The sequence below is a fragment of the Temnothorax americanus genome, unplaced genomic scaffold (genome assembly GCF_048541705.1).
Source record: "Temnothorax americanus isolate GAGA-0224 unplaced genomic scaffold, ASM4854170v1 Scaffold194, whole genome shotgun sequence".
In the NCBI taxonomy this organism is placed as follows: Eukaryota; Metazoa; Arthropoda; class Insecta; order Hymenoptera; family Formicidae; genus Temnothorax; species Temnothorax americanus.
The window spans coordinates 53,573-71,254 of record NW_027509333.1 but is presented as its reverse complement, the minus strand read 5'-3'; the positions used below and the strand labels follow the sequence as shown (position 1 = coordinate 71,254).

The 17,682-nt window shown below is 37.2% G+C and overlaps 2 protein-coding genes across 11 annotated transcripts; one reads left to right on the top strand and one right to left on the bottom strand.

The window, feature by feature from the left end:
* Positions 1-7,311: 7,311 nt before the first annotated feature.
* On the bottom strand, positions 7,312-17,039 carry LOC143896733 (uncharacterized). 2 transcript variants are annotated; one of them, XM_077404727.1, is made up of 4 exons: positions 16,905-17,039; positions 8,250-8,409; positions 7,850-8,131; positions 7,312-7,731 (listed from the first exon to the last, which is right to left on the bottom strand). In XM_077404727.1, the coding sequence occupies exons 2-4, from the start codon at positions 8,392-8,394 to the stop codon at positions 7,520-7,522; spliced, it is 639 nt and encodes a 212-aa protein (XP_077260853.1). In that variant the 5' UTR covers positions 8,395-8,409; positions 16,905-17,039; the 3' UTR covers positions 7,312-7,519. The 2 variants fall into 2 exon arrangements, with proteins under 2 accessions (XP_077260853.1, XP_077260852.1); XM_077404726.1 differs by having other exon boundaries at positions 16,892-17,027.
* On the top strand, positions 8,568-11,750 carry LOC143896736 (coatomer subunit gamma-like). Of its 9 annotated transcripts, none has more exons than XM_077404740.1 (7): positions 8,570-9,317; positions 9,398-9,468; positions 9,553-9,751; positions 10,045-10,386; positions 10,609-10,769; positions 10,840-11,019; positions 11,125-11,750. In XM_077404740.1, the coding sequence occupies exons 5-6, from the start codon at positions 10,640-10,642 to the stop codon at positions 10,995-10,997; spliced, it is 288 nt and encodes a 95-aa protein (XP_077260866.1). In that variant the 5' UTR covers positions 8,570-9,317; positions 9,398-9,468; positions 9,553-9,751; positions 10,045-10,386; positions 10,609-10,639; the 3' UTR covers positions 10,998-11,019; positions 11,125-11,750. The 9 variants fall into 9 exon arrangements, 8 of the variants coding, with proteins under 8 accessions (XP_077260863.1, XP_077260862.1, XP_077260864.1 ...); XM_077404739.1 differs by having other exon boundaries at positions 11,122-11,750; XM_077404737.1 differs by having other exon boundaries at positions 8,568-9,317; positions 10,582-10,769; positions 10,840-11,750.
* Positions 17,040-17,682: the final 643 nt, after the last annotated feature.

Here is a 17,682-nt window from a genome sequence, read left to right as displayed (position 1 = left end):
CCAACGCGACGCGATTGTCCTTGAACGATACCTCGTAACCTGCGGATGTGAGAACTCCAACCGAGAGCAGATTTTTCTTTAATTTGGGCACGAAAAACACGTTACGAATCGTCGCACTTTCCCATGTTCCTCGTACGAGTTTTTCAATATGCACGTTTCCGATTCCGCGCACGTCACATTCGGCGTCGTCACCGAGCTTCACCTTTTCTCCGCTTACCGATCGGTAATCAGACAACCATTCTCTGTGAAAGGTAACATGGCAGGACGCTCCGCTGTCAGTCAACCAGACATCTTCCGTGTCGACTTGTAATAGCTGCTGCACATCTTCCGTAGAAGGCATTGAGCTCGATTTGCTTGTTAATATGAAGGCACAATTTTCCGAAGATCCATGTGGAGATGTTCGTGACTTTTTTTCTTCATTGTCGCGTTTCTTCTTTCTGCAGTCACGAGCATAGTGTCCCTTCTTATGGCAGTAGAAACAATTGCCATCATTTCTCTTACTTTGATCGCCATGTTTCTTCTTACTTTGATTTTGCGATCTCGAGTTATTTTTCTTCTTGCCTATTGTCATTGCAGCGAGGGCACTCGCAGCATCATCGTCCGCTGAATATTGACTTTCTTCCTTGATGAGTCTCTCCATCAAATTGTCGAGCGTTTGTCTTTCCACGTCCATGCTGTCCCACGCGGTCCTGAACGCATTATATTTTGGCGGGAGACTGCCCAGAATTTTCGCCATTATCGACACGTCGTCGATATTTTGGCCGATGTCCCGTAGCTGTTGCGCGAGATTTTGCACTTTTGTAAAGTGCTCGACGACAGAGTCCCCGGAGGTCAGGCGATATTCATGGTATCTTTGATTCAGCACGAGCTTATTTGATGCCGATCTTTGTTCATGAATTTTTGCAAGTTTCACCCACATCTCATTGGCTGTTTCGCATGTTATAAGCGACTTGAGTTGCTTCGCTTCCATTGTCGAAGAGATCACAAACATGGCTTTTGCATTATCGCGTTCCCAGACTTTTATCTCTGCTGTAGCCTCAGGTTTCTTCCGCGTACCGTCGACAATTTCCAACAAGCCATTTGCTATAAATAGCCTCGTGATTTGAAATTTCCATGTGGTGAAATCGCTACCATCGAATTTCGGCATATGCCGCGTCGTTATTTTGTCCGACATTTTTGCTCACTCGCGTTTCTCAATCGACTTTACTTTCGCGAAAACCGTGTGTCTTTCTACCGTTGCGTATTGACCCGAGTCACTTTACGAACACGACACTTCTTCCGATAACCGTCCTACGGCACTGGACCCATAACCTGTTGATTATTTAGCAGGATCGAGTGGTTTCGAAAACCTCGCGAATAAGATTGAGCAAGTAAAAGATATACTAGAATATATTTCAAAGAGTACAGAAACGTAAACTCGAACTTAAACTTTTGTCGAACTGAACATGAGTAACGGCTTGTACAACGACGTGCTGCTTACTGCGGCGTGCGCGACTGACGAGAGAGGCGAGCCGGGGGGGGGAAGAAAAACAAAACGCTAACGCATGCACGGTCGCTGTTGCCTCAATAATAATAACGGCGTGAAGCGCGCCAAGCTTAAAAATCATTTCACGGTGACAATCCAATAATACATGTTCTCTCTGTAATTGGCGCTCTAATTTAAAGAGATATCATTTCTTTTTTGTAATTGTAATAGATCACTTGAAGCGCGACTCTTCTTTTTGATAAGATAACATAATTTTGTGACGTGTATCACTTGGGTTATAATTTTTCGGAAATAAAGATACTACTGCTTAAATTTTTTCGAGATTTTTCGAGATATAAAGATCTACCACTTGTTACTTAGGTTTTTTCGAGGTATAATACTACCACTTTTTTTTAGGTAACAACATATACACTACTATGCGTGTACTTGGCGCTCTTTTTTACCTTTTTTTTAAAAGGTAATTTTGTACAAATATCACGCCTTTTTGTAGTGTTACGCATCTTAATCTTATAAACAATATATCTTATAATCTTATAAACCGTATATAATACAAGGTATGGAGCTAAAAGTGTTACGGACTACTATTTCTAAAGAAAACAACAATTTAATATTTTGCTTAGTTTTTTTTTTAATAATAATCTGTAACCCTTTTAGTTGTACACCTTGTATATATTTTTCAATTTCAACATAAAACATAATCGCAATAAAGCAAGATTAACGTTAATAAGTCGTTAACTGTAAAATTCTTTATTTATTTTTATTTGCGTGTCTTACTGAATGTTGTTCGCAACTGTATATGTATGTACCGATATCTTCAGGTATCGATATTTTTGATAATTATTTTTACGTCAGACATAATTTTAATTCATCCAATTTTTATTATGTCTAGACATAATTTTTGTCCAATTTTTATTATGTCTAGACATAATTTTAATTCAACGATTTTTTTTATGTCATGACATAATTTTAATTCTGCCGCTAGGGAAATTTTAAGTCGATTCTTATGAATCAAGCTTGAATTCAATGTTTAGGTGTCCCAGGTTGCCGATGACGAGGTCCACATAGCGCGCTTTATAGTTTTCGGTGTCCAGGTGTATTAATACCTTGAATTCGATGACCACATGTCCCAAGTTGCCGATGACGAGGTCCACATAGTGCGCTTCGTAGTTTTCGGTGTCTACATATGTATTAATACCTCGAATTCGATATCTACGTGTCCTACATTGGGTGCGTTCAGCCGATACTTCGCTAGCCTAGCAATCGTGAGCAGTCGCTCGTTTTCGCTCGTTTCCTCTCTTTTGACCTACTGGATTAAAAAGAGAAAAAACGAGCAAAAACGGGCGACTGTTCACGATTGCTAGGCTAGCGGAGTATCGGCTGAACGCACCCATTCAGATTTAAACTTATTAATACACCTAGACACCAAAAACTATGAAGCGCATTATGTGGACCTCGTCATCAGCAACCTGGGACACCTAGACATCAATTTCAAGGTATTAAGATACGTAGACACCGAAAACTATGGAGCGCAATATGTGGACCTCGTCATCGGCAACCTGGGACACTTAAACATCGAATTCAACGTATTATTACACCTGGACACCGAAAACTACGAAGCGCACTATGTGGATTTTGTCATCGGCAACCTGGGACACCTAGACATCAAATTCAACGTACGATTACACCTGGACACCGGAAACTATGAAGCGCACTATCTGGATCCCGTCATCGGCAACCTGGGATACGTGGACATCGAATTCAGAGTATTAATACACGTAGACACCGAAAACTACGGAGCGCACTATGTGGACCTTGTCATCGGCAACCTGGGACACTTAAACATCGAATTCAACGTATTATTACACCTGGACACCGAAAACTACGAAGCGCACTATGTGGACTTCGCCATCGGCAACCTGGGATACGTGAACATCGAATTCAATTCATTAATACACGTAGACACCGGAAACTATGAAGCGCACTATCTGGATCCCGTCATCGGCAATCTGGGATACGTGGACATCGAATTCAAAGTATTAATACACGTAGACACCGAAAACTACGGAGCGCACTATGTGGACCTTGTCATCGGCAACCTGGGACACCTAGACATCGAATTCAACGTACAATTACACCTGGACACCGAAAACTATGAAGCGCACTATCTGGATCTCGTCATCGGCAACCTGGCACACGTGAACATCGAATTCGAGGTATTATTACACCTAGACACCGAAAACTACGGAGCGCGATATCTGGACCTTGTCATCGGCAACCTGGGACACCTAGACATCGAATTCAACGTATTATTACACCTAGACACCGAAAACTACGGAGCGCGATATCTGGACCTTGTCATCGGCAACCTGGGACACCTAGACATCGAATTCAACGTATTATTACACCTGGACACCGAATACTATGAAGCGTACTATCTGGACCTCGTCATCGGCAACCTGGGATACGTGAACATCGAATTCAACGTATTATTACACCTGGACACCGAAAACTATAAAGCGCACTATCTGGACCTCGTCATCGGCAACCTGGGATACATAGACATCAAATTCAAGCTTGATTCATAAAAATCGACTTAAAAATTCCCTAGCGGCACTTTCTGCCAAGCGTAGAGAACCTTCTTTTCCGTTGACTCAATATTTATTATATATATACCTAATTTACCTAATTGTAAATAGAAATCTTCCTCCTAACCGATAAGTCTATCGACCTAATTTCGAAATACGCGCGCGATATCGAAACTGGCGATACCTGCGCCGCCAGCGTCGAAAAAGTGAAAGGGACGTTTCTCTAATAATCATAATAATATTGAGACGTCGGCGTTAGGAGGAGGAGGAGGAGTATCTTAAAAATAAATTTTCGCATTTGGACTTTGCGTCGCAATATCTCCGCTCGTAGGGCACGTAACGGAATATTATGAGAGAAATCCCTCCCTAATTGGACCCCAAGCTATCGATCAAGCTTACTTAGAACTTGATTCGTTCACTCGTTATCGAGATCTCAACATCTCGGGTACTCGCAACCCGTCGCGTCGCGTCGACTGCGAAGGCCGACCCGACTGCCGATCGCGACTGCCGACTCTAATCGGTCAATCACATCGCCCAATCTGTCACCAAGTCGCCGATGCTGACTGATCGTATTTAAGCGAATTTTAGTGAGAATATGGCATCAATATTACCGAAAAAAAAGTATTCCTTTCAATGCATGCAAAATTTGAAAAAACGAAAAAAACTTGTTCTTCTATGTTTCGTGTTTATAATAGAAGAAATCCGATATAAAAAGCAAAGGTTATGGGTAAAGCCATGGATAGCACAGAGGCAAGAACAAGGAATACATCGCAATTTTTTTACTGAGTTAAGTCTTGAAGATCCAAACAAATTTTGCAGGTATTTTAAAATTAAAAAATTAAACATTTTAGGTATTATAACTTATAAGAGTAGACGTGATATAAAGTTTTTGTTTTTATTTTGAACAGATGTTTGAGAATGGACACTGCCACCTTTGAGGAGCTTCTTCATAAAGTTGCACCTTTGATTATGAAACAAAATACTCATCTTAGAAAAAATATCCCACCAGCAGAGAGATTATCTCTTACCGTATCCACAGGACACCCGCGGAACATTACAAATTACAACTAAACTATCACGTGATCGGAAACTGTATTTCTATTGGTTCCGACTTTGAGTCGGTGAGTCGAAAAATAGACCAAAGTCTAAAATGCGAGTCGGCCGACCAGTCAGTCGGCGCTTCGTTGTGATTGGCTAGATGTGAGCCGGCAGTCGCGATCGGCAGTCGGGTCGGCCTTCGCAGTCGGTAGTCTGATACGGGCTTAAAAGAGACGGTCGGTCTCGCTCCGCGTGTACTTGGCGCGAGACACTACCGTGTCTCTTGATTACCAGCCGATTCAGTATTGCAGAATACAAACATTAAGTTTCCACATTACTTTGTTGGAGATGAAGATTTCCCGTTGAAACCTTACATTCTGAGACCGTACCCTGAAAAGTATTTAGACGTTCATAAAAGAATTTATAATTACCGATTGTCAAGAGCACGGCGAACGATTAAAAATGCTTTCGGTATTCTATCATCAAGATAACGAATATTGCGAAATAATATTATTGCTGATGTGGAAAATGTGGAGAAAATTGTTGCAGCAACTGTGTGTTTACACAATTTTTTACGTATATTTGAGGAAAGAGTTCCTGCTTGTGAAAGAGTGTATTGTCCATCCTTTTTGCTTCCTCATAGAGGAAGCTTTGTTCTCGTAAAAAAATTATTTTTTAGTTGCTTTTGCCAATGTGTTCAAAATGTTCTAAAACGTCGAAAAATCGTTATTTTAAAAAATGTCGGTATGTGTGTATGTATGTGTGTATGTGTGTATGTGTGTATGTCTGTGCCAAAACCGAAATTTCTATAACTCCAGAACTGATCAACCAAATCTTAACGAATTGTATATGAAATAGGGGTAGAAAAGACTGAAGAATATAATAGAATTAATAACAATTGCTAATAATCAAAGGGTTCTTTTTTAATAAAATTTTGAATTTTTGCAGAAATGTTTGTTTATGCTTTAATTTTCGAAAATTTGGAGATATCGATCTATTTCTAATTTTATTATATTTTTCAGTTTTTTTTACCCCTATATTTTATATATAATTTTTTAAGATTTGGTTGATTAGACTCAGCTTTATACGTGATCAAAGGACCCTAACTTTTAGAAAAATGTTTGTAATAGCTTTAACTTCTGTAAATTTTAAGATATCGGTTTATTTTTAATTTTGTTATATTCCTCAGTTTTCTCTATTTCTATTTTATATAGTTCTTTAATGCCGGTATTTATAGTCGGGTCTTATATTCAAGTTAAAAACGAGATGCAAGTACTAGTTGCTCTAACTTCCGCAAATATTGAGATATCGGGCTGTTTATTTTTTTTTTTTTTTAATCAATAGAGTATCATTCAAGGAAGGTCGGTAATGAATTTGGCGATGATCGGTAAAAGGGTTTTTTGCAAGTAGAAACCTTGGCTCACAAAGCTTCCTCTATGAGGAAGCCAAAACAAATAGAGGAAGCTTTGTGAGCAAAGGTTTCTACTTGCACACTTAAAAACTATGAGGAAACAATGTGCAGGTTTCTACTTGCACACTTTTACTTTTTTGTTGATAATGTTCAGCCTGATAGGAGCATTACACCAGGCATGTTTAGAAATGATCACGTAAATAGTTTTGAAAGAATAGGACGTTTAGGATCAAATAATGCTTCCAGAAACGTGATGGAACTTCGGGATAGTATGGCTAACTATCTTTCCAATAAAGGAGCAGTTCATCGGCAATGGGATTATAATTTTAGAGGATATATGCCAGAATAAATATTTTCAGGTTTTTTAAACATAAAACAAAATTTTTAATATAAAATATTTTTTTATTATGACACTTAATGTTTATTAATATAAAACACTTGTTTAAAATATGTTATAGTCTTATATATGCTAAATAACAAATACATATATTACCGTGTAATAAACTGTGGATTATTAAATAAAACCATGTATCCGAATAGTAAACTTAAATGTATTATTTTTATGTTTGTTTGTATAAAAATACCATAAAATAAAAAATCAAAGAAATTGATCGTACATGAACTTTCAGTATTTGATCAAATAACGTGTATTCAAAATTAAACTTCTTTATTACTTGTATATCTGTAATTTCTAGACCTTTGAATGTAGAAAAACATTAGAAATTATAAACAAACTGTTCACAACTAAACTTGGATTTAATCTGTTTAAAATTTGAAAATGTAAAAAAAAATTTAATTTGTATACTTTGAAATTACTTGCATAATGTCAATTTTACATGAAATTAAATCTTTTTTATTGAGAGTCTTTAAATCTCCATACAAGGAGTCACAAAAATATTTTAAGGACTCATTTTCTGCATGTACGGTATTTTTCTTAGTAACATAACTTTTAAAAACATCAACAGCATTACCTAACTGTTCTTCAACAGGCGAAAATTTTCATTTTAGACTAAATCTATTTGGTGTAGATGTATTGTGTGTTGTAGGTTTTTCTGGCGTAGATGGCCTTGGTATTGCAATCTCTTTAAATGTAGATACGTTAGGTGTTGTGGGTCTTTCTGTAACTAATGTATTTTTGCTTAAAATATCTGAGATTGAGAAAGATTCTTCCAAGTTAGATAAAGATTCGTTTGGTACATCGGTACAAGTATCTGCAAAATGGTTACAATATTAATATAGTTATTTATAAAAAGCAATATTCGTTCAACAACTTTAAAATCATATAAATTCACATTAGAAAATATAAAAAGTTCAATTTAGTCAATTTACCTGATTCATTTAAATACTCGTAATTGGTACAATCGTCATTTTCGGTCATGCTTTGTGAATTTTCTTCATAAGTATCAACATCCTGTGTTTCCGAAGAGTTTGATTCCTCTTCTATTGTAATATTACCAAATGTTCGTCGTTTCTTCACCACAGGATGTAAAAATGTTAAATACTTCATTAATGGCCATTCTGTTTGCTTAGCTGCTCCTGAAGGTATCTTTTTATTTCTTTCTTTAGAAAATCTATTGCGTAGTGACAACCATCGAGCAGTACAATCAGCGACTAAAAAGAAAAATATATATATATTTACATATGTATTATTATTAAATCTAACTTTTTTACTTACAGAATCCTATATATAATTAACTATGTGTATATATATAATGTGTATTATACTTGCCAGGTATTTTTAATTCTCCGCTTATAAATAGCCACGCATTCTCCATAGCTATTCGGTCTTTATAGTTAACATTTTTCTTATCATATAACTGTGGAAATCTTTCGACCAAGGTAATTAATTGAATGTCTTTATTTATTATCTCCATATTTTTTATTTGTACCTGAAAGATGAACGTATTAATTATATAAAATTTTCTTTCATTTTAGTTGCGTTCCAATATTTACTACTAGTACTAAAAATAAAATATTGGCTGCGTTCAGCCGAACCTCCGCTAGCCTAGCAGTCGCTCGCTTGGTAGCGGTTGCCGCTTAGCGCTATCGAAGTGTCGGCTGGACAACTCAGCGGTTGTTAGCGGTCGCCATCTTTGTTTTCATCGAACATAACCCAACATACCCGCGAGTAACACCCGTAACACCCAACTAATCTCGTTGTGCGACGACGACGACGACGACGATCTTGTACTCACAAACAATACGCGTAACGAGCTCGAGAGCGACGACAAGAGCCTGCAGGAATTGATAGAGAGCGAGCTGGCGCTGAGGATCTGCTCGAGCAGCACCGACGACGAAGCCGTCGAGGAAACCGAGAACGTCGTCACCCAACCGAAGACGATCAAGAGGATCGTCCTGGACCGCCGGCGCAATTCATAGCGGCCGAGAGCGAACATTATTCCCTGATCGAGGAACCGTACGGCCACCGAAACGGTCATTTGTCTCCACACGTGTCGACATCGAGATCGTGAAACCAGAACCGGTGCGCTTCCACGACGAGGAAGAGGATTAGGCGTTCGTCGAGCAGCCGGAAGCCGGCGCGGGCGTTGCACCGATAATTATTCAGAAAACGAACGAAAGCGATCAAAAGTCGAGCCGCGACGAAGTCGTCGACGTTAGCAACGACTACGAGTATCAGGCGGTCGTCAAGGAAGTCGTACTTCTCACGGATGATCCAGATTCTAGCAATATCACGAGCGATCTCCTAGACAGACAGAGCTCCCAATCATTCCATAACCTGAGAAATATATTGATGTTCCGGTGAAAAGTCTCTGAAGAACTATGAATACTGAAGCAGGTATTATATTTCTCTAAATTATATATTATTGCAATATAAAATATCTCGATAAACACATGTATGAATTTTTCATTTTTCAGTTTGATTGTGTGAACACTCTCTCCGATCAACTTCTCGAAGATGTGGTAGTGGCCGTTGAACCTCTTACAAGGTAAATATACTATCGACGCATTTATATATATGTTACCTCCTTATATTTTTTATGATAGGTGTTGTAATGAGTCGTTTATTTCAGTTACTCCATTGTGTGCGTAGTACCATGTCCGCGATTACCTTACAATGAACCAGGAACCACCTACACAGTATTGAAATATTTGGAAGATGTACGAACGAGTGTCGTTACCATTCCTATGACGTTACGATTTATGGCAAGGGATTGCGATCCAACGACGGAAATACCGGACGTGGAACAAGGATACCACGACGAATATATGGTAAAAGATCAGTTTTAATGTTATAACAAAAAGTGACTTTCATATAAATACTTTTGCGAGCAATGCATTAATTCAAAATTAATATAATTTCTTAAATCTCATGAGAAAAATATAACAAAAAGTGACTTTCATATAAATACTTCTGCGAGCAATGCATTAATTCAAAATTAATATAATTTCTTAAATCTCATGAGAAAAATGCGCTTGTTTATAAATATTTATTATATCAACGAAATTATTATTCACAAAATTAACGTTATTCATTAATTTGTATATAAATTCGATTTTTTTAGTTGGAAAATTTGGAAGTGACTCTAGCTGATCAAGTACGTGGCGTTGGTAACAGAGGCATGGACTTTAATACCGCTTGTGATACATACGCTGCGAAAGGATTTGTCAAGCTAGAGGAGACATTCGCTTTGGGAGACACAGTGACGTCTTTATAAGGAGCCGGAGCGGCTGCTCACAATCTGCTCCTGAGTGGCGTCTTCCGAGAAGGAAAGGAAGTATTAGCACATGCTATACTAGCACTGAATGGAACGCAAGTTCACGCGCAACTATCTGTTCTCTGTCAAGATCCAGATGTCGCTGAACTAATAGTCGCGTCCGTAGGATAGAGATCGCAGTGATACAATGTAAGAATTTTCGCAATAGGAAGAAATACATTCGCTGATTGCTGTAAAATAATTTTTATAATGTAAGATTATCGTTATATATACATGGAAATTATTTAAGAATACTGCTTGTATTTCTTTCTATCGTTAATATATCATGTGACTTTTCTTTAATGTATTACAATCATTAATTACAATATTCATAAACAATAGCAGTTTAGTGAACTGCAATTAATTCTATAGTGTTTGTTAAATTGGTGTATCCATAACCAGCATGGAAAATATTGACAATTTGATTTTGGATGAATTATTGAATGATGATGATAATGATGATGATGATGATGATGATGATGATGATGATGATGAGGTCGAAGATTTACTCATTCCTGTTATAAATGACCAAGGTAAGGAAGTAAATAATAATGAGCTTTGTAATATGTATATGATCAATTAGTCATGTATGATTTTTGTCAGGACGTATAAATATCGTCGATATTGTGGCGATTGGTGTAGAAGATGCACCAATACTACATGACTTAATACACGCAGATAGACGGAACGGAGGAATTTTAAATTTGCATTACTATGAGCATGTAGTATTAAAAAATTTAATATATCGACAAATTGGGTAAGATGAAGATAAAGTTTTATAATGTGAGTTTTTAATTGTATATAGAATAGTGATATTTAAATGTTTATAGAATTATTTTATGTGTTCATGTATTATGTCATGTATTATATCATGTAAATTATAAGAAGACGAAGACGGTGATATGCGAATGTACCGGCGGGAGGAGGAGGCCGACGGACTGGTCGCAGATCTTCTCTTTAACACACTATATAACAAGCTATATATCACATTCTGAATGTGACTGATAAGAAGAAAGAAAAAAAAAGAACTTCAACGTTTTCCATCCAATTCCTTATTCACTATCTCGAAGTGTCTTTACGTGATTACTGTTTGATTACTAAAAACAAGTTTGTATTGTTACATACTGTAGGAATTCTGGAACGGCCATTACAACGTAAGTGATACCGTTTTGTATATTACCTTTTCTTTTTTTATTTGCTTAAGATAATCGACTTATATAGCTTGCGAATGCAGAGGGGGGGGACGAACCGTTATGTTAAAAGCCATTTATGATATAAGTGAGTGTATAGCAATTATATACACTTGAAAAAAAAAAACGACTTCGATGAAGCACGCGTGGCTACAGCACCGTTTACAGACTATTTTTTTTTCTCTTCGAATAACAGCCTGTTATATTTGTTATACAGAACGCTGTCGCAAAATCCAATTGTACAAATCTTTAACGAAAATTGGATACATTTATCTCTTGTTACACATTACAATCTAATTAAACGCTGAATTGTATAATACCAGATTGTACTGTTATTTTTATTCGTACATAAAAACGTGTACATTGCTATGCGATATAAAGGTCATATGGAAAAAACGTAATAAAAACTGTGGTAGATTTATTATAAAATAATCATTTCCACATCGTGCTATTCGTTAAACCTTTCATCTCATACATTTCTCGTACAGAGCACAGGAAGGTGAGCATGAAATATGTTTTCTTTGTGAAACAAATTCATTTCTGTCAATAAACAAAACATAAGAAATTATATATACAATGTACAACATTTTCTCCCTCAAATCATTTTTTAATTTGGGGAAAACACGATAACCGGGGCCCCTTGATTTGACTGTGGTTTCTGGTAGTATTTTTTACGCTGAACAAAAAATTATATAGGTCTTATAGGGCTAACTGTTTTAGTTCTCACACCGGTGAGGTCGCCTTTAATCTAGACATTTACCAAGTTATATTAATTTTGAGCTTTAATACTGCATATCTCGAAAACTAAAGCAGTTAGCCCTATAAGACCTATATAATTTTTTGTTCAGCGAAAAAAATACTACCAGAAACCACAGTCAAATCAAGGGGCCCCGGTTATCGTGTTCGTGCCTTTAATTTATGTATTTCACCAGGTAATTTTAACAAAAAATTCAATTCTTGCATAACTTTTTGTGTGAAATAGTAACTATAATATATGTATACTTATATATAAAGTATAATTAATAGTAATATATTGACTGAAATTAAAAAGATCGCAGACCTGCATGTGAGTGTGACAATAATGAGCACATAAACAAGTATGATATGAGGACCAAATTGGAATCAATGTATAAGTTATGCAATTTATAAGTTATTCATTATTTGTTCCCTTTTCATCCGCGCATTTTCATCAACTGCTTCATTTTCATCGACATTTATATCGTTGTAGTCTTCACCATTTTCCTCATTAATGTCCTCATTCATAAAGTAGTTCTCCCTTACATTAACTTCATCGTGCATTAAAAGAAAATTGTGGAGAGTGCAGGCCGCTGCAATGATGTAATTTGCCATTCTTACACTGTTAACATCGAGATATTTCAATCTCCGCCATTTGCACTTCAGCAATCCAAATGCACGCTCAACAATCGACCGTATAGATGAAAGTTTGGTGTTATATCTAGACTGTTCTGGCATGAGATGTCCGTTGTCTCGAAAAGGTGTCATCAGATTCTGAAGCAATGGATACGCTGAATCGCCTAGAATGTGCTTTTGTGGTGGTATAATTGGATTTTCTTGATCCATCAGTCTGTTAAAAATGGGGCTACTGCGAAATACAGCTGCATCATGTGCTCGTCCTGGCCGACCAATTAGGCAATCTATAAATTTTCCCGTATGATCGCATATGCCTGCAATAACATGTAATAATTTATGAATGTAATTGTTCGATTCTCAAAACAAAAACAGCATATTATGCATTTCTATCATATCTTAACAATTTAATCGCACACGACGATTTGATACCTAATAATATGTAAGTATTAAATAATATGTAAGTAAATATTATTATGAGAATTGAAATTGATAGTCAACGAACCTTGAAAATTAATTGAATGGAATCCTTTACGATTATAATAATCGTTTGCATTTCCGGGCGGTTGTTTGATGGGAATGTGACATCCGTCAATAGCCCCCACAACACCCGGAAATCCTCGTGATCGCATACGGAAAATCTGGAACAAACAAAACAGAATTCACAACATTGCTGATATATGGTATAAAATAAAAAGATTCTACGAATTACCCTTTCATTATTTTCACACTCTTCGGCATTTGGCCATATTACAAATTGTGGCATCATTTCTTTTAATGCACAAATTACTTTTTTAAATACTACATGGGCGGTACTTTTTGAGAGCCCAAATCTGTCGGCAACGGATCTAAAGCTCTCAGGAGTGGCAATAATCCATATAGTTAACAGTATTTTTTTCCGTAACAGAACGTTGTTTTCATCTTGCCCAATTTGCCGATATATTAAATTTTCCAATTCCTTGTAACAAAAAAAATATTTAAAAACACATGTTATGGTTAATATATACATTAGTTGCTTTTCATTTACACTCAAGTGATCTGAGTCACTCAGTTATGTGAGTATTTTATACTCAGGTAAGATATGTCATTTTGCACTTACCTGCTTATTTTGGTGACAAAACTATCGCATAACAATACAGATTCACTTTTAATGTGAGTCTATTAGGTTCATTAAAGCACACGGTCTCGATTGTGGATAAAAACTCAGTTGAATCTCACTTGCCAGCATGCAAAAAGAACGTGCATTCAACGGAGTTATGACGTCACAAGTGAGAATTATCTGAGTTTTGGTGTAAATGGAAAGCAACTATTATTTCATAGTGTTAAGTTTATTGTCATTAAAAAATATCCCACCTCATATAATGCTCGGCTCATTCTAAAATGCGAGTGAAATTGGTTATCATTGTAACGTGGTACTACATGCTCATAGTAATGCAAATTTAAAATTCCTCCGTTCCGTCTATCTGCGTGTATTAAGTCATGTAGTATTGGTGCATCTTCTACACCAATCGCCACAATATCGACGATATTTATACGTCCTGACAAAAATCATACATGACTAATTGATCATATACATATTACAAAGCTCATTATTATTTACTTCCTTACCTTGGTCATTTATAACAGGAATGAGTAAATCTTCGACCTCATCATCATCATCATCATCATCATCATCATCATCATCATTATCATCATCATTCAATAATTCATCCAAAATCAAATTGTCAATATTTTCCATGCTGGTTATGGATACACCAATTTAACAAACACTATAGAATTAATTGCAGTTCACTAAACTGCTATTGTTTATGAATATTGTAATTAATGATTGTAATACATTAAAGAAAAGTCACATGATATATTAACGATAGAAAGAAATACAAGCAGTATTCTTAAATAATTTCCATGTATATATAACGATAATCTTACATTATAAAAATTATTTTACAGCAATCAGCGAATGTATTTCTTCCTATTGCGAAAATTCTTACATTGTATCACTGCGATCTCTATCCTACGGACGCGACTATTAGTTCAGCGACATCTGGATCTTGACAGAGAACAGATAGTTGCGCGTGAACTTGCGTTCCATTCAGTGCTAGTATAGCATGTGCTAATACTTCCTTTCCTTCTCGGAAGACGCCACTCAGGAGCAGATTGTGAGCAGCCGCTCCGGCTCCTTATAAAGACGTCACTGTGTCTCCCAAAGCGAATGTCTCCTCTAGCTTGACAAATCCTTTCGCAGCGTATGTATCACAAGCGGTATTAAAGTCCATGCCTCTGTTACCAACGCCACGTACTTGATCAGCTAGAGTCACTTCCAAATTTTCCAACTAAAAAAATCGAATTTATATACAAATTAATGAATAACGTTAATTTTGTGAATAATAATTTCGTTGATATAATAAATATTTATAAACAAGCGCATTTTTCTCATGAGATTTAAGAAATTATATTAATTTTGAATTAATGCATTGCTCGCAGAAGTATTTATATGAAAGTCACTTTTTGTTATATTTTTCTCATGAGATTTAAGAAATTATATTAATTTTGAATTAATGCATTGCTCGCAAAAGTATTTATATGAAAGTCACTTTTTGTTATAACATTAAAACTGATCTTTTACCATATATTCGTCGTGGTATCCTTGTTCCACGTCCGGTATTTCCGTCGTTGGATCGCAATCCCTTGCCATAAATCGTAACGTCATAGGAATGGTAACGACACTCGTTCGTACATCTTCCAAATATTTCAATACTGTGTAGGTGGTTCCTGGTTCATTGTAAGGTAATCGCGGACATGGTACTACGCACACAATGGAGTAACTGAAATAAACGACTCATTACAACACCTATCATAAAAAATATAAGGAGGTAACATATATATAAATGCGTCGATAGTATATTTACCTTGTAAGAGGTTCAACGGCCACTACCACATCTTCGAGAAGTTGATCGGAGAGAGTGTTCACACAATCAAACTGAAAAATGAAAAATTCATACATGTGTTTATCGAGATATTTTATATTGCAATAATATATAATTTAGAGAAATATAATACCTGCTTCAGTATTCATAGTTCTTCAGAGACTTTTCACCGGAACATCAATATATTTCTCAGGTTATGGAATGATTGGGAGCTCTGTCTGTCTAGGAGATCGCTCGTGATATTGCTAGAATCTGGATCATCCGTGAGAAGTACGACTTCCTTGACGACCGCCTGATACTCGTAGTCGTTGCTAACGTCGACGACTTCGTCGCGGCTCGACTTTTGATCGCTTTCGTTCGTTTTCTGAATAATTATCGGTGCAACGCCCGCGCCGGCTTCCGGCTGCTCGACGAACGCCTAATCCTCTTCCTCGTCGTGGAAGCGCACCGGTTCTGGTTTCACGATCTCGATGTCGACACGTGTGGAGACAAATGACCGTTTCGGTGGCTGTACGGTTCCTCGATCAGGGAATAATGTTCGCTCTCGGCCGCTATGAATTGCGCCGGCGGTCCAGGACGATCCTCTTGATCGTCTTCGGTTGGGTGACGACGTTCTCGGTTTCCTCGACGGCTTCGTCGTCGGTGCTGCTCGAGCAGATCCTCAGCGCCAGCTCGCTCTCTATCAATTCCTGCAGGCTCTTGTCGTCGCTCTCGAGCTCGTTACGCGTATTGTTTGTGAGTACAAGATCGTCGTCGTCGTCGTCGCACAACGAGATTAGTTGGGTGTTACGGGTGTTACTCGCGGGTATGTTGGGTTATGTTCGATGAAAACAAAGATGGCGACCGCTAACAACCGCTAACAACCGCTAACTGTAGCGCTTCTGTCCAGCCAAATATTTGCGTAGCAAGCGCTCGCCGCTTACGTGCGCTACGGGTAGCAGAGGTTCGGCTGGACTCAGCCATTGTTTGTCATATGTGAAGTAAACTATAGACTTTGATAATAGCGCAGGTGTACGGGTTTTCTCACTAATTTTAATGAAATTTATATTCAACCAACGTATTTCGCCTGAAAACAAAGGTTTGAAAAGAAAAAAGTATCGCTCGTGGCTTTAAAAGAAGAAATTAACCGCTAAAGTTGGCGTGATTGAAGGTTTATGAATCCTGTCATACCTACGATACGTACGTTGCGCTTGCTCGTTTGCTAGCTTGCCTGTTTTTATATTAATCCTTTAACAAGGGATCGATTGTATATTCCTGAAGAATGATTGTAATTTCTTGATTAAAAATGCAAAAAGTGAGCAGCACTGTTTCTACTGACCCTTCCGATAGTCGCTCACGTAGCACGGAATCACACGTCATCCCACGATACGTGTCTGATCGTTTATCGTATTCAATGAAAGTTGAAATTGAGTTAACTTTACAGTTATGGCATAAATCACAAGTTTTCAAGACTTTAATATAAAAATATCGAAATCCAGTGTTAAATTTTATCTTTTCCGGCACACGTTAACAGTTACGACCTCTATAAATCAGAATAAAAGTTGAATCATATTATATTTATGGCATAAATTACCAGTTACTGAAACTCAGTATAAACAAAGCTTGGGCGGAATTCATAGACCAAACTTGAAAGTCAAGACGGTCTTAAGCTCGTTCTCAAGACTACGATCGATTCATAGTTCTTGCTTAAGACCGACTTTCAAGTTTAATCTTGAGCTCGGTCTTAAGTAAGCAAATAACGTTGCATAGATAAATCTTAAGACCAAAATGGCATTATTCAATGCACAGTTCTTACTTAAGATTTGTCTTGAACCAGTCTTGGTCAAGTCGACCAAATAGTCAACTTAAGACGGTTTTGTCAGGTTATGTGCTACATTGGCTGCTTTGGGATTGCTGGGGATGCGTCATTCTCGCCGTCGTGGCCGGTGGCCGTCATCATCGTGTCGTGTATCGCGAGTCGC

What these genes read in the sequence shown, in the direction of transcription:
- LOC143896733 (XM_077404727.1), bottom strand. Translation starts at nt 8,394, where the DNA reads ATGGAGATAATAAATAAAGACATTCAATTAATTACCTTGGTCGAAAGA. An exon ending in CGGAGAATTAAAAATACCTG is followed by an intron (nt 8,132 to 8,249) that starts GCAAGTATAATA and finishes TTTTCTTTTTAG; the next exon opens with TCGCTGATTGTACTGCTCGA. An exon ending in CGAGTATTTAAATGAATCAG is followed by an intron (nt 7,732 to 7,849) that starts GTAAATTGACTA and finishes ACCATTTTGCAG; the next exon opens with ATACTTGTACCGATGTACCA.
- LOC143896736 (XM_077404737.1), top strand. Translation starts at nt 10,640, where the DNA reads ATGGAAAATATTGACAATTTGATTTTGGATGAATTATTGAATGATGAT. An exon ending in TCCTGTTATAAATGACCAAG is followed by an intron (nt 10,770 to 10,839) that starts GTAAGGAAGTAA and finishes GATTTTTGTCAG; the next exon opens with GACGTATAAATATCGTCGAT.